General features: G+C 37.1%; 1 protein-coding gene across 7 annotated transcripts; it reads left to right on the forward strand.

Moving 5' to 3' along the window:
• The first annotated feature begins 9,978 nt into the window (after window positions 1-9,978).
• On the forward strand, window positions 9,979-15,382 carry LOC120950251 (uncharacterized). 7 transcript variants are annotated; one of them, XM_040368143.2, is made up of 4 exons: window positions 9,979-10,114; window positions 10,203-10,280; window positions 12,035-13,788; window positions 14,090-15,382. In XM_040368143.2, the coding sequence occupies exons 3-4, from the start codon at window positions 13,287-13,289 to the stop codon at window positions 14,320-14,322; spliced, it is 735 nt and encodes a 244-aa protein (XP_040224077.2). In that variant the 5' UTR covers window positions 9,979-10,114; window positions 10,203-10,280; window positions 12,035-13,286; the 3' UTR covers window positions 14,323-15,382. The 7 variants fall into 7 exon arrangements, with proteins under 7 accessions (XP_040224077.2, XP_040224075.2, XP_040224076.2 ...); XM_040368144.2 differs by having other exon boundaries at window positions 9,986-10,090; XM_040368141.2 differs by having other exon boundaries at window positions 9,979-10,280.
• Window positions 15,383-15,486: the final 104 nt, after the last annotated feature.

The following is a 15,486-nucleotide window of genomic DNA, read 5'->3' on the forward strand; positions in this document are numbered from 1 at the left end:
ATGAAGAGTCGAGTGGTCAGATACGTGGGTATCAACACCAACGACCATTACCTCACTTGCTTTAATGCTAATAGTTTTCATTGGTGTTTAGTACCCCAGAAGTGAATCCGTTCGATATACTCTCTCTTCTTGAGTATAATGAATAGTTGCTCAAGTTGGCCCCTCTAACAGAAATAAAAATATCTAATACACCGAGGGTGTCAATCAAAGCGATCCGGAAAACCCGGAACCCCTATCCGGGCTGATCTCTTTGGCATTTCTTTTGCTTAGAGGAATGGTCAGGCAATGGTTATCAAAATGGCCATGTCTCAGTATAATGGTCCGCTTCGATGATGATGGTAAATGGTTGGTAAAGCATGTTGGTAAATTGGTTGGTTTTTCAATATTGTGGTCGATGAAAAATCAATTTTAATTATTCAATCCGCGTAATTGGCTTAATATCCTACGCGGACGCAGCTGAAGCTATCAGCAACCTGAAGAAAAACAAAACAAAACACTTTAAAACACGAAGGAGATGATAATACTTATACGTTTGGACAGGTTGCTGGTAGCTTCAGCTGCGGGAAGGGCTGTGTTTCTGCATCCCTCCGGTACGCCACTTCGACGATGAATGCAGACAAGTGACCGAACGTAAGAATACTGCATACCGAGCAATGCAGCAACGGCATAGAACGTGGGCATGCGCAGAGGAATATTCACGGCTCAGACGCGAAGAGAAACGAGTTCACCGCTCCAAGAAGCATGCTTTGGAAGAGCAAAACATGCGGGAACTCGAGCAAACCAGAGAGGCGTACAGACCGACACGAAAGTTTTACCCAGCGATAGCAGGTCACCGAAACAACGTTGTACCTAAGGTAACCTGCTGTCGCAACAAGGATGGAGATCTGGTTAGTAACCAGCCAGAGGTCCTCTCGCGGTGGGCTCAGTACTTTGATGAATTACTCAACGACCAGTTAAACGAACAGCTAGAAGCGCCACTAGCAGATGGTGTCATGCTACTGCCACCTAGCATAGAAGAAACACGAAAGGCTATTCGTCGGCTGAAAAATAACAAGGCACCCGGAACCGACGGAATTGCAGCTGAACTGGTCATGAATGGAGGTGCACGACTAGAAAACGAGATTCATCAAATAGTTACTGAGGTGTGGGATAGCGAATCGATGCCTTGTGATTGGAATCTCGGCATCATCTACCCCGTATACAAGAAGGGAGACAGGTTGGACTGCAACAACTACAGGGGTAATACGGTGTTGAATACCGCCTATAAAATATTCTCCCTGATCCTTCAGGATCGCCTTGTCTCGCACGTCGAAGAGATAGTAGGAAACTATCAAAGAGGATTCCGAAACGGAAAATCAATCACTGATCAGATCTTCACCATGTGGCAGATCTTGGAGAAGATGGATGAATACAGAAACGACACATACCATCTCTTCATAGACTTCAAAGCCGCATACGATAGCATAGCCAGGGTAAAACTGTACGACGCTATGAGCTCATTTGGAATCCCGGCCAAACTGATAAGGCTAGAATGACTATGACCAACGTTACATGCCAGGTGAGGGTGGATGGAAAACTCTCAGGACCTTTTGCTACCACCAAGGGTCTGCGCCAGGGGGACGGGCTTGCCTGTCTCCTATTCAACTTGGCGCTAGAGAGGGCCATCCGCGACTCGAGGATGGAGACTACGGGAACCATCATTCTATAAGTCAACCCAGATCCTGGCATACGCTGATGATATAGACATCATTGGTCTGCGGCTCTCCTATGTAGCAGAAGCCTACCAAGGGATCGAGCAGGCGGCAGAGAGCCTCGGATTGCAGATAAACGAGGCAAAGACCAAACTGATGGTGGCAATATCAGCGGGCCTACCAATAAATAATCCGAATCTACGTAGGCGTGATGTACAGATAGGTGAACGCACTTTTGAAGTCGTCCCAGAATTCACCTATCTGGGGTCAAAGGTCAGCAACGACAACAGTATGGAAGCTGAGTTGCGCGCAAGGATGCTGGCTGCCAACCGGTCATTCTACAGCCTGAAAAAGCAATTTACCTCAAAGAACCTGTCGCGACGGACGAAGCTGGGACTATATAGTACCTATATAGTACCAGTTCTCACATACGCCTCTGAGACATGGACACTGCCCAAATCTGACGAAGCCCTCCTAGCCGCGTTCGAGGGGAAGATGCTCAGAAGGATACTTGGCCCCGTATGTGTGGAAGGACAATGGAGGAGCCGATATAATGACGAGCTATACGAGATGTACGGCGACCTCACTGTCGTACAGCGTATTAAGCTCGCCAGGCTCCGGTGGGCTGGACATGTTGTACGCATGGAAACGGACGACCCAGCCCGTAAAGTCTTTTTAGGCCATCCACAAGGACAGAGTAGGCGTGGTAGGCCCAAATTGAGGTGGCAAGATGGCGTGGAGGCGTCCGCCATTAAGGTCGGGATAACGGACTGGAAGACGAAGGCGCGAGACCGTGAGCGGTTTCGGACACTCCTGAGGCAGGCCAAGACCGCAAAGCGGTTGTAGCGCCGGATAAGTAAGTAAGTAAGTATCCTACGCGGACATGCCCTACCTTATACAGGCTTTCGACAATTAATTCACTACCACGTAGGTGGATACCCAAGCGCCACAGATTAAGCTTAAACGACTGGAAAATTGAATATCCATAGAAAAAAATGAAAGCTCCATAGCTTCATTGGTTTGATCAATAGATGGCGTATTAAAACTGATTATTATATTGCTATCCTTTTCTTGCAATGTGTTTCGACAAGTTTCATCTTATCATGACTTATATAGCCTTCTAACTTTCTGAGCAAAAATCTATATGAATGGTCGTGTGGTCAGATACGTGGGTATCAACACCAACGGCAATTACTCAAATCTCACTTGCTTCAGTGCTGGTGGTTTCCATTGGAGTTTAGTATTTAAACAATCGTATCGCCGTTCTAGTTCTAGCGATGCATAACTTCAATGCGAAACCATACAACAGTACAGGCGGTCCCCGAGATACACGGTACCTCTTATACGCGGATTCGGAGATACGCGGTTTTCTAAATTTGACAATTCTTTGAGCAAATTGTACTGATTTGACACATCAATTTCAAATTGTCAAATAATTTCCGTTTTGATCGAATGTTAAAAACTATTTCAAAAGGTTTAAAACAGTTATATTCAGTCAGAATCATATCAAATAATTCATAAAGTGACTAAAACCGCCCCCTACTTGCAAAATTACACGAAAATTTGTGATATTTTAGCAGGAAATCACGAGATTCGACTTACGCGGAAATTCGAGATACGCGGTATTTTGCGGCCGTTTTCGGTCCCCATTAACCGTGTATCTCGGGGACCGCCTGTACAGAGGAAATGAGAAAGCCCTCCTCCAAGCGAGGAAGCTCAACTGGTTGGGTATCCCACAAACAGATGGCGCCACCAACTTTTTTGCTGTTTTTAGAATGCATGAGTCGTTTGCCGTCTGCTAAACGAAGTCTTTCTATATTCCGTATAGGTAGAGTGCTTGAGTCGTTTAGAAGCCGTTTAGTGGTCGTTTAGTGGATTTGTGGCACTTGGGTAGTCAATCCTTGCTACGAGGGGACGGTCCATTACAGGCTTGAACTCATGACGGGCATGTTATTAAGTCGTTCGAGTTGACGACTGTACCACGGGACCACTCCCTTTGCGGAACTATGGAGCTTTTTAACAAGCACTTGGTACTCTCTGGAACCTTGCAGCTGGTTAGCCTGATGTGTATGGCTCACGATGGAACTTGAAGGCTTGTTAAGAAAGTGTGCCGAACTTGATGGAACTTCATAGCTTTTTAATGCATGTCATCGGTACGAGGTGGCTTTTGTCAAAGTGTCTGTGACTGGTGCCGTCAAACATCTCATTGCTGCTGCACAAGTTAGATAAGTTAAATGAAGAAGGAATATTGAGTGAAGTGATTGTGATGGTTTAGTAAACTATGTGAAGTTATGTGGAATTCAAGAGCTTTTAGAGTTTTAAAATAAACATGCACATAAAAAACACAAATCGTGTTGTTAAATTCATTGATGACGCCTTGCTTAAAATTAAAACGCAAAGAAAAATAATCCCTGGCACCGTGGCATAAGGAAGCTGCTTAAGCGCTATTTGAAAGACCCACCTGAAACATTGATGCTGTTTATCTACTGCAAAAGGCGAATTCAAGCAGCGATCTTTAGCATGCCAAAATTAGCTTCTTAAGCAAATATGGCTATTTGGGATTATTCCGGGGAATCGTGCAAACTATGGGCTCGTCCGTTCTATAAGAATATTACGATACTTCAAATGCTCACAATATGGACACACCAAAACATTTTGTAAAAATGAAGAAACATGTTCAAAATGTGGTGAAAACCACCTAACAGTAACGTGCAAATCATTATGCTTCAGGTGTATAAATTGTGAAAATGAAAATCTAAAAAATAATGCCATGCTAGATACAAACCATGCAGCCAATAGTAAATGGTGTCCAATATATAAACAAGAATTAGAAAAAATGTCCAAACTTGTACATTAGCAATCAAAGAATAGCACCCCAAAAAAATGGGGAAATAATTTACTTAAACGTCGCAGGTCTTTCTACACATTATATTCTGCTAAGAAAAACTGTGGAAACTATTAAACCCTTATTAGTTTTCATTTCTGAAACTCACATCACAGAAAGTGAAGCATTTGAACAATATTATATTCCTGGATATAGATGTTCCTTTTATTTATCTCATTCAAGACATACAGGAGGTGTGGCGCTGTATATCAGAGATTCTGTTCTTTTTAAACAAATTCTAAGCAAATCAATTGATGGAAATTGATTTTTGGGTGTCAATATTTTGAGAGGCATGTCTCCAGCTTTATATGGTGTTATATATCATTCACCAAGTTCTAATGAAACTAAATTTATTGAGCAACTAGAAATATGGATGGATAGCTTCATTCATTGGACTAAACAATGTATAATTGTTGGAGATTTTAACATAAATTGGCTGGATCAAGAAAAATCCAGAAATTTAAAAAAATAATGTGTTCAGTAAATATGCATCAAAAAGTAAACGAGCCAACTCGAATCACCAATCGCTCGAGAACTTTAATTGATCTCGTTTCTAGTAACATTGATTCGATTGTAGTACAAACTGAACCATCTTTAAAAATCTCCGATCATGAAACAATTAGCATAAAAATAAATGAAAATAAAAAAAATATGGACAAAAAGTCAATTATTAGCTGGAAGAACTATTCACCGCAAGGGATTTGTTATTTAGTTTCAACAGCACTGGAACAATCGAACTTTGTAGGGGTTGAAGAAAGTGCTAATGGATTACTAAACATAATGGAATTAGCGATTGATAAACTAACCGAAGACACAATGATTAAGTTTACGAAAACAAATAGATGGTATTCGCGTGAACTTAAATCACTAAAACAAAAACGAGATAGGTTGTACACATAATTCATTACTACTAATTGTGAAATATGGTGGCATCGTTATGCATGTATAAGAAATGAATATGTCAAAAAACTAAATACAATTCGTCAGAAATATAATAATGAGGAAATCAACAAAAACAAGGGAAATAGTAAACAGTTGTGGAAATTCTTAAAATCTTTGATAGAGCCTGAGAAAAAATCTACATCAGTAGTAAAGTTTGATGGTCTAATTAAAATAAATGAGTCTGCTATAGCAACAAAATTTAACGAATATTTCATTACCAGCATAAAAACAATTAATGATAACACACAAGTGGTTCCTAAGCCAAATCAACTAATACAGACTGAAGATCCGAGACATTTGTTCAACTTCAAAACAATATCCCTGAATGATTTAAAAACAATTTGTTTCAATCTAAAAAATACAGCGGCTATAGGGAAAATAAATTCCAGAGTGATTAAGGATAGTTTTGATATCATTGGAGGACAGCTTTTATCAATAATTAACGAATCTTTGGTAACTGGTATATTTCCAAAAGTGTGGAAGATATCCAAAATAATTCCTATTCCAAAAGTTCCTGGTACTATTGAGGCAGAAGAATTTCGACGATTAATATCTTGCATATATTTGAAAAAATATTAGAATTGGTAGTAAAAGAGCAGCTAATGAATCATCTTTCCACTCATGGCTTATTGATACCAGAACAATCTAGATACAGAGAAGGACACTCCTGTGAAACTGCACTTAATCTTGTATTGTCTAAATTTAAAGGTTTTATAGAACAAAAATATGAGGTGCTTGCAGTGTTTTTGGATCTCAAACGTGCGTTTGAAACTATAGCGAGAACTTTATTATTGGACACCCTGCAATCTTTTGGTATTCAAGGGGTTCCTCTAAAATGGTTTACAGATTATCTCGATGGAAGAACGCAAATTACCTCTTTTTTAAATAGTTCTTCAGATCCACTAGAAAACACCCTGGAGTTCCACAAGGAAGTGTTTTAGAACTAAATGTTTTAGATGGCTGGCTAAAATTAAAAAAACTGGCTCTAAACATTAATAAAACCATATACATGATCATATCAAACAAAAATAATCAAGAACAGCTGTGTATTTCAATAAATCAAGAACATATAGACAATACTTCTGAACTAAAATATTTAGGGGTTATAATTGACAATAAATTAACGTTTGGGCCCCACATAGCTAATGTCATAGCGAAAGTAGCAAAAAAAAAAAGTGGTGTCATTAGCAGGCTTAGCAAAAATTTAAACTTTTTTGGTAAACTGCAACTTTACAAGTCGCTTATTTCACCACATTTGGATTTTTGTGCTTCTATTCTTTTTCTTGGCAATAAAACACAGATACAAAGATTACAACGTATCCAAAACAAAATTATGAGGGAGATTTTGGGTCTTGGTTCAAGAACTTCTTCTAACGTTATGCTTGACATCCTGCAATGGATGTCAGTAAAACAAAGAATAATATATCAAACAATGATTTTCATACATAAAATATTGAATGGAATATTACCAAGATATCTCGGGGAACAAATAGTTCTAGGAACGGATGTCCATCGTTACCCTACTCGTAGATCAAATGAACCGAGAACACCAAGCTACCTTTCATTAAGAGCTCAGAACTACAAGAATTTACAAGTAAATTTGGATTTTTGCGGTTAGCAATACGTAGTATGATTGGACCCAAACGCCTTTTTTTATGACGATGCCGAAACTGACTCCGTTTGGTAGCCGATTCTAATTTATGAGCCATTTCCGATTCGAGAGCCAACTTCGATTCCGGAACCGATTCCGGAGTCGATTCCGGAACCGATTCCGATTCCGGAGCCGATTCCGGAGTCGATTCCGGAACCGATTCCTATTTCGGAGCCGATTCCGGAATCAATTCTGGAGTCGATTCCGGAGTCGATTCCGATTCTGGAGCCGATTCCGGAATCGATTCCGGAAACTGATTCCGGACCTACTATCCGGAATCGATTCCAGAAAACTGCGGAGCTAGCCGGAATCGATTCCGATAAAAACTTCATTTTTCCCATCACTAGTAGTATAGTGTAATGTAGAATGTATACTTCTAGAAGTGTTTGCTTGTGTGTATTGTGTAATAGTATTTAATCATAACCGCATTTATCTACTTGATGATGATGGTGTATTTTTTAATTTGTTTTTGTTTAACAGCTATTATGAAAAAATAAGATAATTTAGAATAAAATTTAAAAAATAATGTGAGTCTTGAAAGATTCGAGGCACGCGCGTGTATAGTGGACTTTGGGGTTTAGACCCACTGGTTGTAAGATGATAGGACTTAGCGGCACCTTATCGGATTCATTAGTGGGTCGAAAACATTCAATCATCCACTCGAGTGTTATGTAGAAATATTACTTTCATTTTTATACCTAAATATCTTTAAGATAATTTCGTCCTTCTCGAACCTTTGAAGGGGAAAGTGGAGGGACCATCATCATCATCATCGTGCAAACTATGGGCTTCACTAACTGCTGAGATCCAGAAGACTTCGAGCCCGCACGAAATGTGAGATATATCAGACATTGAGTCACCTGGTGGTCCTCTATGGGCACAAGTCTTGGACCATCCGAGCAGAGGATACAAAAGCTCTGGGCGTGTTTGAGCAACGCATCCTCCGGACCATCTTTGGTGGAGTGTTCGAGCATGGAGCGTGGAGGAGAAGGATGAACCACGCACCTTAGCAAGCTCGTGGTTTCATCCTTCTCCTACACACTCCATGCTCGAACACACCGCCAACGGCGAACCGAACATCCTGACGGTGGCGAAGGCTGGCAGGATACGATAGCTGGGGCATATCATGAGGATGTCGGACTCACGCCCCATCAAGAAGGTGTTCGATAGCGACCCCCCGTTCAGCACGAGGCGCAGGGGAGCACAGCGAACTCGATGGTTGGATCAGGTGAAGCGAGACCTGGCGGAGATCGGGTGTCTACATGGATGGGAGGCTGCAGCCAGGGACCGAGCATCCTGGAGAATGATTGTGAACCGGACGATGTCACATTGACGTGCTCTATCGTGAGAAATTTAAAAAATCATGAATCGTCATAGCTTAATCAATATTACATATTTGCAAAACAATACAGAGTTTTCCAGGAGTTCTCATAGTTGTGGGACACTTTATTGACTCTTTCTTATGCGAAATGAACTTATTGTAATGGGAATTGGACTCTCTAGTACCCTTGTTGGACAAATCCAATAGGAATTCCCAACGAGCCTGACCAAAAAGGGTGCCGTAGCGTTCAATTTCTAACGTATGAAGTTCACTTCCAATGGGAAAGAGTCTAGGAAGTGTCCGACAAGTATGATAACCCCTGGAAAACCCTGTAATGTTAATCAGAACATATTGAAACAAATGGATTGAATGTTTAATTATGGGAAAGTTTATATAAGAACACGATTGTGTGCAAATATTTAGCGTTTGCATATGTGTTACACGAGTTGATCAAACATGTAGATCCATTATACGTCGAAGAAAAGTAATTATGTATACCGGTTTCCTCTGGCGTGTATAACATCACCCATGTATAACATCATCCAGAAAATGTCCTTCAGCTTAAATGAACTATAAACTATAAAAACAAAAAACTAATAGAAGCAATATTTTGGCTCTGCAGCTCATAAAATGAGTACTTGAAAGAGCATTTTTAAAGTTGAAAATTTGCAAAGTTGTTAAAGTTGATTACAAGCAATAGAATTATTTTACTTGATTACTTTCAAACTATATTGCCACATCAAAGCCTGTTTCCTATAATTGTTGTTGTTGTTGCCAGAAATGCTGTAGAATGTGTTTCGATATAGCTGGATTTACACTGTGAAGTAATCACACATGCGCACTCTGCAGAAGAATTCCAGTAATATGTGTGTAACGTTTAATGCCGTTACATTGCGTACCAGCATATTACTAATAAGGAAAGTCTGATCGCAAATTTGAGAAGGATGAACCTTTTTTTTTGTTTTTGTACACGTAACTTGTCTGTTCGAGCACGAATGTTACCAATGTAGGATAAATTAGAGCAATGTAAACAAAATATAGTGGTGATAGTTTATCGATCCAGGTTGCAAATTTCAGGAATAACAATATATCACACACACACACAAAACACACACAAGTATATACATATATATATATATATATATATATATATATATATATATATATATATATATATATATATATATATATATATATATATATATATATATATATATATATGTATATATGTATATGTGTATTGAACTTCTACATAAAACAAAGTGAAATCTGTTCATTGTCCTTCAACAGGTATGCACAACACATATGCAACGATATACCGGTACAATGAGTGCGAGTACGTATGTTAGTATGACTTGATTATTTCTCTTGATAGTTTTAGTGAGCTTTGAGACCTTTTGCATGTGTTTGAGAATTTCTAACCAATGTGTTAGTGCGCATGCTCAGATTACCTTCAAATGTGTGGGTAAAAGAGGCTTCTCATTGTCAGAAACTCAAGTTTGCACTCATTTTCATCCAAGAATTACATTACACGAAATGATACAAACCGGTCAATATCCACGTGCTGCCCAAATAGCAAATCTATAAGCCACAATCTAAAAGTTAGTGTGTTATTATGATGTAAAGTTAAGTGTTATTGTGGAATTGCATTACTGCAAAGTTTTTGTAAAAAAGTTGTATTATTTAACAATCTGGGTTATGAACAATTTACAGATTTACTAGTTGCATTTTGTACACCACTCAAAGAGATGAATATACAGGTGTATCGTAATGAATAGGAACAAATTAATGGTAAGATAGTATAAACAAAGCATTGATTCTGACTTAAACTCTGCAAACATTAAACTGTTGAATCAATTGAATATGACGTTATGTTTTATTTTACGATGCGATGTGATTTTTACACAAAGTATAAGGTAATTACGTATCACGACAATATTACCTGCGTTGTATCTAGTAGTTGCGCAATGATTTCTTTGTGGTTTGGTAACTCCGGTTGATTTATTTTATGTATATTATTGACTAGCGAACTCCTTTACAATGCTTTTCGAACTCAAATCAAATGTATTTTATGTTATCCGAGCAGTGACTTCCTGGTTAATTTAATTTCAATTTCGAACAGTTTTCATATGAGCCGCGTAAATAAAACATTTATTAAATGGATAATATGTTTGTAGTAATGTTCGTTTATTTTCCGAGACTCATAGCTGGATGTGTTATGTGAGCTTTATTGTTGGTATGACTCTTATTCTATGGCTGCTATATAGTTTTACTGAATTACAGCCTATCATGTGAGATGTGTGTCATGTGTCATGTGTGTGAAGTATAAGCTGTGCATAATTTCGTTTATTAAATTAGAATTCTGCATTAAATCATTCAATGTTTGAAATATTTACATGGTATTATGGGTACAACAAGCAATGGGTTTGTTACAAAACATTGATGCGAGTAAAGCACTTTTCTTTTTAATTTTTATCAAGATTTTATATCTACATCCAGATAATATAAACAGTTACCAGGCACTAGGTTCACTCATAGGCCGGCAATATGTGTTCATTAAAAGTGTGGGTTTTGTTGTTTTTTTTTTTTAAAATATTTATCAATGTTCTGTAGTAACCTCCTAACTATTGTGCAGGCCTCCAAACTTTTGACCGTTAGATTACAAACGATGAATACGAAGGAAAGGATGGATTTTATAGGTTCATAAATCTAGCAGTTTATTGCTTTTTCAAAAAGGGCACAAACGGCATAACAATCTAAAGCCTCCCGTCGAAATATAAATTGAAGCATATTTATTACAATTTTGTTCTTTTCCAGGGAAATTTTAACATTCTGGAACATTCTCTTTATAGATACAGAGACCCATCGGTAGTATTGTAATCAACAACGTTCCAATATCGATCTGTTGTTATTTCCTTTTGCGAATTCGATATTCTAAATAAATGTGGGTTTGATTTATTGGATTATTGGTGATAAATGTAACCTGTTCTACAGATGTTGTTGATAGCGTTACGGTAGTAATAAGCATCACTCTGATTGATGCTTTTGGGTAAATAACATACCTTTTTTTTAAGAGCATTCAATGAATTTAAGTGAATTATTCCTTTAGAGCTAAGTCCAAAATCTTTCAAGTTTCTGAAAATAGTCTGAGAAATCCGCATGGTAGAAGTTTTGAAAATACAGCAACTATTAAAAAACCGGCACATAAGAGTTCAACACCTGTCAAAAAGTCGTGTACTGTAATAAGATTTTTTCACTTGTTTTGTATTAAAAAGTCGTGCATACTGTAGAAACATGAACAAAAAGAGCGGCTTACCATCTCGCTGTCGACAAACAATCCATCTAAAAGAATATAATAGCTGTTGGACACATAGAAAGCTGCCCAGAAGATATGCTTTACACATTTAATCAATAAACTTGCCTGAATGTAAAATGTAACTATCTTGGCATCGTTAAAATTTATGTAGAGTTTTGGTTTTATAATATTTGGAATTCATTATTGCAATTAAATAATTTACATTTTTTGTGTTTTTGTCTTCTTTCAGTTTAGATCGTCAATATTCAAAACAACAATGTCGAGGAAAACGAGGTACTGAACTACAAACACGTCTGCATGGAAGCCATTTAACTGAACTAATTCCAGTGCAGTTTCATTCCCTAAGTAACGCAACTGCATTATCAGAATTGAAAAAAAGTATTGAGTGTTAAAGGAAGATATTTAAAAACATCCGATTCTACAGCATTTACTTGGTTTGAGTCATCCAACAAAAAAGCCTTTTTACACAAAAACAATCGATTGACAACGTTGAATCCATACAACCTTCCAACCACGTGTTTAAAAACTAGAATAAACAGGAACCATGCTATACCCAGCAACATACATTGCAACGTGCCGGCCACTGCAGCTGCACCATTGCATTCAATCTACAGTAAACTTGCAACAAAACCGGCTTCACGAATAAAATCGGACTGTCTTGAGGTTGTTCAACAACTAGATATTACTCGGGAGTCTCTATGTGATCATAATAGACCGAACAGTACGCGTTTGCATTTTAAGACAAGTAGTATACAAACTATATTGAAATATTATCAGAGTAACGGTATTCTGTGGCACATCAACTACATACAGCGTTGCTTGTCAGTAGACCAAAAGAAACACAATATATCTCTAGTATCAGATATTGAACCATTTTCAATATCAAAAACATCAAAGTAGTAATATTTACCAGCAAGGTAAAACTAAAAAAAATATACTTCGAGTATTATGAACACATTTTCGATTGAAGTAATAAACGAAGCAAAACGAGACAAGATCAACGCATTGTTAGATGATTTTCGTCAAATAAAACTGGAACCGAGTAATGAATCTGAGCCGTCACGATGTGCGCCAAAAATCATTCTTACGGACTTTTCCAGCAATAATATAGATCATATAAAAAATAGTGAACAATATGTAAAGAACAAATTATTTGAAGACAAATCGGAGACAAATAATAATGACCAAGGAACAGACTTTTCCTCAATTCATTATTGTGCTAATGAATGTGTTCGAAAGGATAGCCGTAAAAGAAATGTGAACAACAATAACAGTGAGGGACATAATTTTCTTTCGATTCCTGAGTTATATTACAGCGAAAAAAGTGTATCTAAATCGAACATTTGTGATTGCTACCGCAGTGAAGCTAGACCACCGTGACGTTGAAAATTTTAACTTTGAATACTTTGCGTAAGTAAGTGTATCCATATGTGATAATAAATGTGCGTAAAATACTTCATTCCCTCAGGAGATCGTATAGCATGGTTTCAATTATGGATGTAAAATCGGATAGACAGGCCTGTGATAATCGTGTAATAGTATCGCAAAGTGCGGTAAGCCAAAAGTCGATTGATCTAGATATCTCGCTTAGACCAATCATCTCACCGACAGAAGATCGTGATACAGGTAGTTTGGCGTCGAATAATCCAAATACTAACGTGAAACAGTCACAGCAGCCTTGTTCATCTTCAGTGTCATCTATAGCGACTGGATCCGATTCGTACAACCATGATATTACCGATACAGATTTGGCAAAAAAAAGTATGAAATTAAATTTGGTGAGCTCATCTAATAATAATAAGTTTGCAGAAAGCAGTATTCATCACGGATCAATCAAGGCAGAATCTTCAGATACCAGTGCAGGAGCTAGCACCAGTAGCGTTGTTACAACTACCACAGCTATCATCATGAAGCATCGCAAACTGAAAGACCGCTCGTTAAGCGATGAAATAGGATCTCCTAAATCACCTGCGGCAACAACAGGTACGATGTTTGAACTAAACCTATATCAATAATGATCATGTAATTGTGTCGTGGAAATAGTAGTAGAGCAAACGGCTTAGTTTTACATTTTGCTATTTTTATATACAACACCAAATCTGTACGAACTACACATTTATAATTGTCTTTAATTAAACCCTTTTTTGTACATCAAAAGAGCCTTAAATTTAGTTATAACAAATTTTTATATGTATTTATGTATGTATCAGTGAAATCTAGAGAATCAATGAATGAGCTGATTTTTCTTTTTATTCTTTTTATTATACTCTTACATGCCCTTTAGGTATGGGCATCACTGATTGCGCATTAATGTATGCCCCTACAATATCACCATCCATTCAATTAGAAGTAGTCGACGATCGGAAAGCACTAAGAGATGCTCTGTATCAAGGAATATTTCATCGACATCGGCGAACTATATTTGCCGTGGGAAGCTTTCTACGCATGTTGAAAAGTCGAAATTCTTCATACAATACAATCCGCAGTTCCTCCGAGGGAGAGGACGATACAAAATGATCGTGCATTAGATAAATTGTTATCTAAAAAATGTAGTAGGGATTCGATAAATGTCTAGATAGAATTTTCTAGTCATTACATCTAAAATATATGTCATTTTAAAACATTATAATTTATAAACATAAACCAAAAATTTAAAGTTTATCCCACCGAAACAAATTTAAGTGTGTTAAAAAATTGTATTATTCCATTTAATTAATTTATAATAATATTACATAAATCAGAATAGGCTCAATTTATCTCATTATTTTACAGCTTTAAATAGTGTGTTAATGAACTTTATTTACAAAACGGTGAAGAACAAGAGCTTTGTTCATAGGATCATTTGCAATCGAATTATTTAATGGGTTGTTGATACTCTACAGCTTTTTTTAACTCTAGAGCGAATAAAACGACCAATATAACCCCGGTGATACATAACATCAACAGTAACTATCTGCCATTAAATGTTGAATGAAATGCGTAGAATTTCTTTATTTGGATTACGCATTTTTTTTTAATTTATTGCATATAGACATTTCTGGCAATTAAGGTTATCGTTATACGAGATCTAATTTACACCTCTTTAAAATCAAATAAAATTATATCAATTTTATGACAGATATAGTGTTATAGCATTTGTCATAGCTTAATATTCATATTCTCTATTCCTCGCTCGTTCCGTTCGTTGAATTTTTATTAATTATTCTGTACCTTTGCCACAACAAACCATAGATAGAGTTCACGTTTATTTTATCAATTACTTCGTCAACAGCTATGCACATAAAATATTTAACAATTAAATATTTTTTTGTGATCCCGTTTATATGATTTGACAAACTACGTCTTTTTCTTATTCATAGTTCATATCACTATATTAAAACATATATAGCTATCTACATACACATCATCACAAAGTTTGTCGAGTTTTTTTTACTATTCCCAGGGGTTTGAAAATTTTCCCAACAAAATGTTTCTGTTCTTGAAATTAATGGCTTGATAACTGTTCTGGCACGGAATTATAAATTTAATTATGTTGGACGGAGAAATTGTTAAAACAGTGTATAGTGCTATTTTTAAAGTAGTTTATCAGATGATTTGAAAGCAATGTGCTAGATAATTTATTCATTCAATTCAAAACAGGCATCGCATGGTTTAATATTGCCATCGATTAATATTCATAAT

Source organism: Anopheles coluzzii, chromosome 2, assembly GCF_943734685.1.
Source record: "Anopheles coluzzii chromosome 2, AcolN3, whole genome shotgun sequence".
In the NCBI taxonomy this organism is placed as follows: Eukaryota; Metazoa; Arthropoda; class Insecta; order Diptera; family Culicidae; genus Anopheles; species Anopheles coluzzii.

Coding starts and splice junctions, on each gene's coding strand:
- LOC120950251 (XM_040368141.2), top strand. CDS start 13,287: ATGGTTTCAATTATGGATGTAAAATCGGATAGACAGGCCTGTGATAAT. Junction 13,789..14,089: donor ATCACCTGCGGCAACAACAG/GTACGATGTTTG, acceptor CATGCCCTTTAG/GTATGGGCATCACTGATTGC.